Source organism: Cornus florida, unplaced genomic scaffold (assembly GCF_030987335.1).
Source record: "Cornus florida cultivar Cherokee Brave unplaced genomic scaffold, ASM3098733v1 CherokeeBrave_3.0.0_Hap2_Chr02, whole genome shotgun sequence".
NCBI classification, from domain to species: Eukaryota; Viridiplantae; Streptophyta; class Magnoliopsida; order Cornales; family Cornaceae; genus Cornus; species Cornus florida.
Genome location: NW_026775572.1, coordinates 65,038,076 through 65,049,986, shown reverse-complemented (window position 1 = coordinate 65,049,986; position 11,911 = coordinate 65,038,076). Strand labels below are relative to the sequence as shown.

The window sequence follows — 11,911 nt, the reverse complement described above, 5'->3', positions numbered from 1 at the left end:
ATGTAGCAGACACTTTGGGGGTAGACAACCATGACCCATCTGGATTTGGAGAGAAAACACTTTTAGTAAAAAATTATTATATCACTTCCTCCGTGGTTTGATAAAAAATTCATGGCAGTCATGAATATGAACAAGTTATAGCAGCCAAAAAGCAAGGGACATATCTTCTATATAGGGCAGGAAATTTTCCGAGAATATAAGCCCCATATGCAGGAACAAATGAGAAATTTCTACCCATGAGCATGAATATTTAACAGAATACAAGACCGACCTGTAGGAATAAAAGCTTTGCTAGCGACACCAAAACTCTAGATAAACCCAAGTCTCATTATTTCATTAAAAATGTTATTACTCGGTAGTTATCACAGATCAAAATGTTATTATTTGCACAATATTACACCTCTCCCTGTCAAAATTTTGTTTCTATGATTGACACTGTGAGCATCTTACCATTGCCTAAAACAATGACACTTTATCACGACCTGATAATGTTGAATGCATTTCCCTAGTTAAGGGCATCGTAATGGAAGCAAATGCATTTGCAGAGGTGGACTCATTTGGGGGTTTCATTTTTGTAGTTAATGAACATTCAACAATAGTTAGGGTTCACCTTAGTCCAAAATACTAAGAAATATTTCCAATATTTGGCAATATATATATATATGTATGTGTGTATATATATATATATTCTGCATTGGATTCATCTTACCCCAAAATACTAAAATTACCAATAATTAGCAGCCAACAAGTTTGAATCATTTTACTTGCCATCTATCTATCTATATATATAACGTAAAATATACATATCCTTAAAACAAATTTTTGCACCGATTTTGGATATAATTTCATTTGTACATCTTTTTGTTCCTTTTTTTGCAGCCAATAAATGATTAAATGGCTGAAATCGAACTTTTCCATATATATGAATTTTGAGAAGTCCAGCAAGATATCAAATCATGAATCATGTGACCAAAACAAATTGTGACAAACAGTGCTTCAAAGGTGATATAGGATAATCTTTCAAACATGCTTTAAACAGTTAATAACATGAAATAGATGAGAGGAAGATGGGAAGTTCAAAAGCTACATAATGTTATTGGAGCTATAAAATATAAACTAGAAACAACAATGAAGGGAGTTGTCAAATCAAAAGCATCCAACATTCTAAACACCTTCCGGATTTTCCAATGTCTCAAGAAAATATTGCAGATATATTAATAAAGAATCTATCTACCAATTAAAAAAACATAACACGATTACCACAAAAGTTAAAATTCTCATGGAAGAGATCACCAATAATACTGCACCCGCCAAAACCAAAGCGATCACCTCCAATGCTGCATCCGCCAAAACCAAAGCCAATCGTCACTACTTCCTTTTATTCTTAGGTTTAGAGGGGATTTTCCCATATGCCAAAAGCCTCGACTGTGATAGCTTGAATTCAGCTTGACGACGTCTTCTCTTGCTTCGTCTGGATAGCTTGCTCATGTCATCATTTGATTCCTCCAGTTGTGCTTTACCATGTTCTGCTGCACCTGTCACTGTTGTCATTCTCTGACCATTATCTTTGGAGGTCCTTTTACCAATCTTCTGGCCATTCAATTTCTCTTCTTCAAGAACCAGCTTATTCCTCTGTTTTAGGTTGTGAACCTTACTTCGAGGCACCTTCCATTCCTTCTCCATATAAGGAGCCAGCTTCTTCAAAGAAACAAACTGATTCAATTCTTTGTCATCCGTCATTAAGATCGCCTCAGCACTTAGTCCAAATTTTTGAGGATTGACCTCTTTGTACTTGAACCTTGTTTTTAGGTCCTCTATCGTATCCTCATAGTCCAACTTATAGTACTCCTCCAACTCTTTCTCTAGAACCTCCTTCTCAAGAGAGGACATTTTTTGCTTTTTCTTCTGCTTACCATCTTCAGGCACTAATTCTTCTCCTCCTACCTGTTCATTATTAGTTCCACTGTCTACCTTACGTTTTAAAGTTCTTTCTCTGGCTGCTATGAACCCATCACGGGACCCAGACACATCGTCCCAACCTTTCGGAAGTCCAAGCAACTCATCTTCTTTATCAAAATCGGGTTTCTCAGCTTCACTGTCATCTTCGCTCCCAAACTCAGCATCTACATCGTTTGCCTCATAGTAATCATCATCAAATGCTTCCTTCATCTTTCTATCATAATCCTCAGGATCAAATTCCTTCTCAAGATCATCCACATCCAACGGGCAAGACATGTCTTCACCGAGCCCTGCAGTTTCCCTAATCTTTCTGAGCCTCTCATTCATCTCTTTCTTCTTCAAATTCTTCAAGCGTTTCAGTTCCTCCTTCCTCTCTAACTCCGCTTGTGCCATTCTCTCCTCCTTGCTCTTCCTCTGTGTCTTGCGTGCATTCTCTTTCTTCCTCACTGATCCCTCCACAAACCTTGAGTGACCCAACACCCTATCCCCTGCTTTCTCCTCAAACCTAAAATTAAAATCCTTCTCGTAATCCTCTTGCTTCTCAATCTCCTCCTCGTCATCCGAAACACCAAAAACAACCTCATCCAACGGATTCTGACCCTTGCTCTCGTCCACCCACATCTTATTTCTAAAATAATCCTTCAAAAACTTCTCATTCTCATCCAATTTATCATCCTCACCAAAATACTCATCCAACTTGTTCTGAATCTCAATACCGTCATCACTATCACCCTCATCCTCATCACCTTCATTCCCTTTCTCCTTCAATAACTCTCCTTCCTCATCATCCATAGCCTCCTCGACAGCATCCAAAAATGCCTTCTTTAACTCCTCTTGCTCATCCGCATAGCTCTTCACCTTCTCATTCTCATCCCTTTCTTCAAACTCAGGACCCTCCTCAATCAAAAGCTTCGCCGTAACATCTTTCAAGTACATGGGCTTCTCTTTCTTTCTTCGACCTAAACCTTCTTCTTCCTCCTCCGTCTCCCCACTCTCCTCTTCGGAATCGGATTCAAATTCAGATTCGAACAACTTAACATCTTTGTTTTCAATAACTGGGTCGTTGTTTTTAACTCTAATTAACGCATCAAAGAAAGTCAAATCATCGTTCTTACCCAAATCGAAGTCTTCCGATGACGATTCGCTATCGCTGCCAGATTCTTCTCCGGCGAGGCCTTTCTTCTCCAGCTCTTCAAATCTCTGCAAATCCTCGCGTTTCTTGTTGTGCTCGTAACGCCTAGCGAACTCTTTGTCGATTTCAATCTCTGATATTTTCGCCACATCATCATCATCGGAGCTATCGTCGAACAGCTTCATACCCATTTTTTTCTTGCTTTCCGATTGAATGTCGGTTACCAGAGGTTGTAATATGAATCAGAGACTCGTTTGATAGGGTTGGAACCGCAAGATACAGAGTGTCTAAGCTAAAACCAAACAAATACGTCTGTAACTGTGTGTGACTCTGTATCTATTGTCGATTCTGGGGTGCTGGTTGCCTTTGACAGCCGCCCACTGTCTGAAGTGGAGAGAAAGAATTAGGGCGATGTTGGTGATGGGCGTCGAATGAAAAACATGTTTCCATAAAAGAAAATCCCACAATTACAACCAATCGCGTAGTATATTTTTTACAATATTCCTATTGGGCCGCCCAACTCTGAAAGCCCGATGAAGTAGGCCCAAAGATATGGAAGGGTTTAATTTTTCAACCCAATTGGTAAGATAGCCTATCTTAAGCCCGATCTAAATCTCGTCATCTGGAAGGTTCATGCAAATTGCAAATGATAGGAGACTTATATGGAAGAATCGTAGATGGAAACTATCACTTATGGAAGATTCTCGTGGGAAACAAGCAATGTGAATCCAACTTTAATTTTTTTTATCAAAACTTAAATAAATAGAGGCATAAAACTTTAATAAAGGACACATTTGAAACCTCAATTTCTTGTTTGCATTATTGTTATTATTTTCTATTAGTGCATTGTTCTTATTCTTTCGCTTTTCAAAGTTAACGAATTTTTGTACTTACAACAAGTAAGGGTAGAATGCTTTTATTTAATCCATCCGCACTAAGCGGGTTCAAACCCGCTGCTTCTGCCTTATCTTGACAGGATAAGGCGGTGCTCTGACCAATTGACCTAAAATTCGAGCGAAATATGTATAACCGTATAAGAAATTTTTTTATTCTTTCGTATCGGGTATTTCTGAAGGTTATGGGAGTTATGTTAGTTCATGGTTCGTCCCCATTGACCGCTCAAGCATCAACCCAACTGAAAGAAGAAATGGGATTGGAGGCTTATTGGATCGGACTTCTGGGTCTTGTACAACCGTTGTTTTGGACTAGCCAATAGTCACAATTAATAGTAGCTCGGTTACTTTTTTGTTTGTTTGTTTGTTTTTTTTTTAACCAGTTGATTTGGTCTCAATTTAAGTGGCGTGATGCATCGAGGACCATAAGTCTCACATCGGCTGGAAGAATATTTTCTTCTCGGATGAATGATGTTTGTGATGAGTTAGTGATGAAAGGTAGTGTGCCTTGCAACTTGTTTGCAAGTAAGTTGATATGCTTTTATAGACTGGTTTGGCATTCTCTCACAATCCCACGTATGAAGTTCAATCTATGGTGAGTTGTTCAATCTAGATTACCGACACTAGATAATAAATCAATGGCTAATCATCATAACATCGGTGTCATATGCCAAAATTATACTCCGAATCGCATCATCATCTATTCTCCAATTATTGTTTCATTTTCCCAATTTAGAGATTCGTCTGAGACAAATACCAATTATTTTCCCTGATCTGCAACTGGGAAATCATCATCTCTTGGATCAACAATCGATGGAGGACAAATTCGCCACCAAATCCATCTATTTTGCAAAGTCTGCCTCTCAGCTATGGTGTACCATACATGGGAAGATCGGGATGAGTGCATCTTTCGTGGGAAGAAGTCTTCGCAGAGAGTAGCCTTGGCCAATATTTAATGACCGGAATATATCGCCTTCATACTACAAACCTCCTTCGCGGCCATCAGATTAAGGATTAACATCCATCCCATTTACCTACTTGCTAAGGTTCGTTTAACGAATTGTTGCACAGATACCCAGCTTTAATGGCTAAAATTAACCATTAGATCAGGTGATTTGATTTGTATTTATGGGTTGGGATTGTCTATTGTATTTTCCATTCTTTTGGGCTTTGTTTTTCCAGTTATCTTGGATGTATAACCAAAGGGTCACCAATTTAGGGATGGCAGTGGGTTTGGGTACCCTTTTATGCAAACCGGAATGGGGATGGGATGGGGTAATTTTTGAAAATCCAGTGGAGGGACAGGGATAGGGTAAACCTGTCCAGCCTCACCCGTTTAGGGTTTACATTTACTAAAATACCTTTGTATATTATGATATATTACTAAATTATATTAAGCATATATAAACATACTTCTAAAAATAAGAAAAAAATATGTATTAAAAAAATTATTGTGTATATTAAATGGGGATGGGGAAGGGGATTGCAGGGCGGAGATGGGGAACGGAGGGCGGGGGCAGGCAGGGTTGGGTTATGCCATTTTTATTATGTAGTATAAAAAAAATTAGCCTAATGTGTTCAAATTGGGCTAATAAATAAGTTGACCCAACTTTTAAATTACTAAATAATAAATATTAATATATTAACGGACACTTCCAGCAAAATAACAAAAGTCTTAAAAATATTAAATATATATTTTATATATAAAAAAATTAAAAGGTACAAATATAATCGAGGCAGAATCGGGGCGGGTTCATTACTAAATCCGCCCCCGCCCCAAACCCGCTTCGAGTTTTCAATTATTTTACCATATCCGTCCTAAACCCATTTAGGGAAACACCAAATCCACCCCATTAGGAATGAAGGCGAGGCAAAAACCCGCGAGTCGGAGAAAATTGCCATCCTATTTTCGGATGATCTCATTGCATGAGATTCATTAGATATATATAGGCAGTAAAGTGGGCTTTAATGAGGTAGAACCAAACAAGTCATAAATTGTTTAGACTATCCGTTCCTGATTAATTGGCCACTATTGAATCATAATTAGTTCATTCTGAGGCATTTTCTGAACCGCCTTTAGTTCTAAGTTAGGATTTTGTTTTTGGGTTTCAAAATCTTTATCATCGCGAGTTTTTTTCTGTTGGGATCAAAATTGTTGTTGATGGCAATAAATTCCATGGCAGGTTGTGTGAATGGGTTTTTGGAGAAAAATTCAAAATCAAATGGTGTTGTGGAGAAATTCCCAAATAGTCAATTGTATGATGATATATTGGATGGTGTTGTGGAGAAATCCCTAAACAGTCCATTTGTATGGTATAATGAGGTGGATTGGGGCATTTAAGACTGTGTATAAAGGATTTGATGGTTTTAACGAAATTGAAGTTGCTTAAAGCCAAGTGAACCTTACAGATGATTGGAAGGGGATATAGAAAGATTACATTCCGAGGTCCAATTAATGAATTTATTGAACTATGAAAACATCAAGTGCGATAGCTTTTGGGTAGATGATGAGAGCAAAACTTTCAACATCATCACTGAATTGTTCAGTACCGGGAGCTTGAGGCAATACCAAATAAAGCATAAGTGTGTCAATTTGAAGCACATCAAGAACTGGGCTTGACAGATTCTCCAAGGTTTATGTTATCTACACAGTCACAATCCACCCATCATTCATAGAGATTTGAAGTGTGACAATGTTTTGTCAATGGAAATGGCAAAGAGATTAAAATTGGAGACTTTGGGTTGGCATCTATTACACTACAACCTCAAAGTGTTGTTGGTACTCCTGTATTCATGGCTCCAGAGCTATATGAAGAAGAATTTAATGAATTGGTGAACATATATTCATTTGGTATGTGTATCTTAGAGATGGTTACTTGTGAATATCCCTAGCACAAATATACAAGAAGGTCACATCTGGTATAAAGCTTGCTTCTCTTGGCAGAGTGAATGACCTTTTTGTCAAGCAGTTCATAGAGAAATGTCTAGTTCTAGTATCTTTGAGGGTGCCTGCAGCAGAGCTCTTGAATGATCCATTCCTATCGTCTGAAAATCCGAAAGAGCTCAATTGTCATCAGTTACAGTTACCCAAATGTGTAAACATACCTAATTTTGACTCTCTTTCGATGGACATAAACACCAAAAATAGTAATCTTTCATTTATTAGTGGCACAGAAACTATCAATGGGGCGGCTCTAGAGTTTCAGAGGTCCAATGAGATAGGTGACTTTAGATTAAGAGGCAAGAAAGCTGGTGACAACTCGGTTTTGTTTACCTTGCGTATCACTAACTTGTGTGGTTAGGTGAGGAATCTTGAGTTCATGTTTATCCTTGATGTGGATACTGCATTTTATATAGCTAGAGAAATCATTGAAGAACTCAATTTGTCAAAGGATGATTTTTTTTGTCCTAAAGGAGTTAATGGACAGCTTGATTTTCAATCTTTTAACTCACTAGAAAAGTACTTCATTTGGAAATTACAGTGGATTTCAAAGTTCGTATGAGGATTCTCCTGTACTTTAACATGATCAAAGCAGACAAGTTTAGTTTCCGGGCAAGACGGTTATTGAGCATGATATTCTCTCTCAGTTGGCTAAAGTGGACAGTGTTGGTTCATGCAGCACAATATCTTGATGTTGGTGCTTGATGGAATTCACCAGTGTTGCCCATCAAGAAGAAGCCTGTTGTTTTATTCTATTTTTTGTTTGATGTAAATATATTATTTTTTCAATATCAAATTTTTTTTATTCAATAAAAGTTGTTATTTCTTCATTTTACTATATTTTACTGTGTTAGAGATCTGGTGTCTGATATAAAAATGTATTTCAGTTTCTTAAGTTACGGCCTTTTATTTCCCTGTCAATCGGATCAAGATGTTAGAAAAAAATATGTTATCACTTTGTAACTGTCTTATTAAACTATTTAGGACACATGCCCATTACAGGAAAATGTAGAGGTTGGAGTCTTGCATTTTTTAGTAGCGAATTAAGTTTTTTGTCCACTGAAATTTCAAAATAAAAAAGAAAAAGGAGAAGATAATGAGCATTTGATGTCAAGTTCTTTTATTGGTATTTATTTATTTAAGTCCAAGTGTATTTTTAATTTCTTACAACCATAGGGAAGTAATGTTGGTTGTATTATATAAACTAAAATTCAAGTCTACATTTTCTTAAGTTTATTGTAGTACTCTAGGTCTACTCTTTGGGAATATGGGGTAACATAAGCCTTGGCTAGGCTATCTGGTTGTTTCTAATTTTCTATGGCGCTTTCACATTGTTTTTGGTCATTTTGCAATCAATAACATGAGCTTTTTGAAGTGTTTTGGGTTGAACATTATTTGTTTTTATGAGTTGTTTTTAGTATTTATTCTTAAATACATGAGTGGGCGGCCCAATGGGGATATTGTAAAAAATGTGCGAGGTGACGTGTCTGGTTGTAATTGGAAGGAGAGATTTTGCCCCCACACTTGTATACAAGTATGGAAACATTTTTTATACTTTATACAAAAATACATTTTCTTTTATACACCCGAATAAATTTTATAATATATTTACCTTTACTAAAATTAAAAATTCATACGAAGCCCATCACCAACATCACCCTAATTCTTTCTCTCCACTTCGGACAGTGGCCGGCCGTCAAAGGCAACCAGTGGTATATGATAACTCAGATACTAAAGAGCTTACTTCCATTTTTTTTTTTTTTTTTTTTTTGGACCTTCATAGCTCGTGAGGACCACGTGCAGCACGTGCCAATCCCGTTAGGGTTTTTCGGAAATGCCGTACATTTTTCACTATTAACATTGGATGCTGAAACATTGGGATGTGGTGTGTTAGGACAGGTGACGGAGATAGTGCATTGTCACGTTGCAGGTCTCGAGGAAGAGAAGTTTCGATCTATTATAGATTGGCTCAAATCGTGAAAGGAGGAGACGTGCGAATATTCGCCGCCCTTCAGGATGTATGGTCCTAAATTGACATGCGTTAGTACGGAATATATGATCATACCATCCGAGCTAGAAGAAGGGAACGTTTATCAATCTTTGTTATACGAGGTGAAGTTTGAGGCACATGAGAAGCCTAGTCATGTGTCCTATCATGTTGGGAATGTGGAGGGTGAAAGGTTGATTGTGGTGTTGCGTTCGCCTGAAGAGACGCTTGCAAGGACTGTGATGGCGACATTGCTAGAGGACCAGATTGGTACACTATGTGAGGATCAAACAATACTTGATTTAGAGCCAACTATGCTCTTAGATGGGAGAAAATAATAATGTATTTTGTTAACCCTAAGACTAATTTTGACGATCACAAAACATAAATGATGTTTTAAGGACTAATATTTGCATTATAATTATATGACAGATAAATCATTTAAAGTCCAAATAGAGAAGAAATCAAAGGCTAGAATAAGCCAAGCAAGTTCTATTCCATGCACTCCAAGGATAAAAGAAGACAAGTCATTCAATCCAAAGCTTCAAAGATGAAACACAAAGAAGAAAAGTATTCAAGACCGGCGATTCAAATGGGGTAGATAGGTTTGGTGAGCGCCTTAGATTTAAATGTTAAAGTAATTTATGAATCTTATGATGCTCATATCCTAGGATCATTCATTCCTCATTTCATGATTCAAATGGCATCATATATGGTCCATAATATGACTTTGAAAGCCCAGCATAAAGAAACAGAGAAGGATGTTCACATTCAAGGACTTTCGGCCTACTGAATTGAAGCACCAGCTGGCTGATATAGAAACAGAGAGTTGGGTTTTGGCCAACGAACGTTTCGGTTGACTAAACATGAGGGTTCAGCCGACCGACAAGGGTTTCAAGCAAAAGGAACCTTCAGGTGTAAAGCATCGGCTGACCAATTTAATATATCAGCCGACCGACAAGAAGAGGTTTCAAAAACAGTGAGTTGGGTTCTTCAACCAATCGTTTCGGCCGACCGACGATTGGGGATTAGCTGACTAACAAGAAACTTTCGGTCGACCGAAGATACTCCATCAGCCGACTGACACAGAGTCAACTTCAAATCAAACGGCTACCTGCAAACTTGGACTATTCACACCTTATCTCTAACAGTTATATTGTGTTCCTCTTTTTATAAATAGAGGCTACAACTTGTGTTATAGAAAGATAAATATTGAGAGCAATTTGAGGAGCATTGAAGAGTTTTATTCTAGAGCATTGAAGGCCTTATTTGATCATTCATTCTCTCATATCATCTTAGAGATTTGAGCTTTATTTTATTCATATATTTACTCTAGTTGTAAGCTTACACTTGTACATCTATCTTGAGAGAGATTCAATCTTGTATTTCTATTACAAACATAGTTACAAACTTGTAAGGGTTGGTGTGACCCAAAAGAAGCCTAGGAGAAGGGTGTTCTCCTAACAAGAAAGAAAAACAAGGGCTTGCTTCATGTGAAGGTTTGCTTTCCACCATTAAGGAGAAGCTCTAGTGGATTAGGAAGTCTCAAGAGGGATCTTGAGCCGAGAAGTAGGAGTTTCTGAACCTCGCTAAAATCTCCGAGTCGTTGTTTGCAATTTCTTATCCCTATCTCTCTTACATTTATGCTTTGAATTATTTATCTACCTTAATTGATTATTGCAAAATTGTTAATTAGAAGTTAAAGTTGCAAATTTGAAAAATTGGCCATTGACTCTATTCACCCCCCCTCTAGAGTCAATTAGTGTTTAACAATTGGTATCAGAGCATAATCTTTAGTTAAAGATATAATCATCTTAGAGAACGATCATGGCCAACTTTCATCAAGAAGGTCAATCTAACAACAGACCTCCTTAGTTTGACGGAAATGATTATAACTATTGGGAAATCAAAATGAGAACATTTTTAAGAGGCCTAGATATTGATGCTTGGAAAGTCACCGAACAAGGTGACCATATTCCAACCAAAGTTGTTGATGGTGTAAAAGTTCCAAAAATCGATGATGAGTGGACCCAAAATGAGCATAGGCTCGTTCAATGTAATGTCACGGCTATCACAAATCTCTATTATGCTCTAAGCAAAGACGAATTCAATAGAGTTTCGGATTATGAAACGGCCAAAGAAATATAGGATAAACTTGAGATTACCTATGTAGGCACTAGTCATGTTAAGGAATCCAAAATGAACATGCTTGTCCATAAATATAAATTATTTACCATGAACAACAAAGAAACAATTAGTGAAATGTATTCTTGTTTTACTAACATTGTCAATCCTTTGAAGGCTCTTGGAAAGTCATATACATTATTCAAAAATGTGAGAAAAATTCTTAGGTTTTTGCCTAAGAATTGGGAAGCTAAGAAGACCGTTATCCAAGAAGCTAAAAATCTCAACACACTTCCTATTGATGAACTCATTGGTTCCTTGATGGCATATGAGCTAGAGATGAATGATAGAGATGACAACAAAGAAACTCACAAGAAAGATCTAACTCTTCAAGCCACTACCAAAGAGATTGAAATTGAGAAAGCTCTTGATAATGAATAAGAAGAATAAATTGCACTTATCACCAAAACCGTGAAAAGAGTCCTTCAAATGAAGAACTACTAAAAGAGCAACAACCTCAAAAGAAATGGTTCGACAAGTGAGCAAGGAAAAAGAGAGTCACCTACTTGTTTCCATTGTGGAAAGTCGGGGCACTTCAAATCGGATTGCTATGCTTATAAAAACAAAAAGAAACGGAAAAAGAAAGCCCAAGCCATGCGTGTTACATGGGAGGATGATGATTCAAATGGATCTGGAAGTGATAATGAACTCAATGAATTGGCCAATCTTTGTCTCATGGCCGATGAAGATAACGTAAACTCTAACCATGACTCATTTGATTTAGAAACTACTTATGATGAATTGGTTGATGCCCACAATTACTTGCTTGATGCTTTTAAAGAATTGCATGACGAATTAGGTAAGATAGTTCAAAA

General features: G+C 37.2%; 1 protein-coding gene and 2 pseudogenes across 1 annotated transcript; 2 read left to right on the top strand and 1 right to left on the bottom strand.

Annotated features, from left to right (window-relative positions):
• Window positions 1-1,070: 1,070 nt before the first annotated feature.
• On the bottom strand, window positions 1,071-3,545 carry LOC132295171 (uncharacterized). The gene has a single exon (XM_059793320.1). The coding sequence runs from the start codon at window positions 3,280-3,282 to the stop codon at window positions 1,369-1,371; it is 1,914 nt and encodes a 637-aa protein (XP_059649303.1). The 5' UTR covers window positions 3,283-3,545; the 3' UTR covers window positions 1,071-1,368.
• Window positions 3,546-6,160: 2,615 nt separating this feature from the next.
• Window positions 6,161-7,440, top strand: LOC132296344 (probable serine/threonine-protein kinase WNK4; annotated as a pseudogene).
• Window positions 7,441-8,435: 995 nt separating this feature from the next.
• On the top strand, window positions 8,436-9,250 carry LOC132296343 (uncharacterized; annotated as a pseudogene).
• The last annotated feature ends 2,661 nt before the right edge of the window (window positions 9,251-11,911 follow it).

Excerpts from the sequence above, each read along its gene's own strand:
- LOC132295171 (XM_059793320.1), bottom strand. The coding sequence starts at position 3,282 with ATGGGTATGAAGCTGTTCGACGATAGCTCCGATGATGATGATGTGGCG.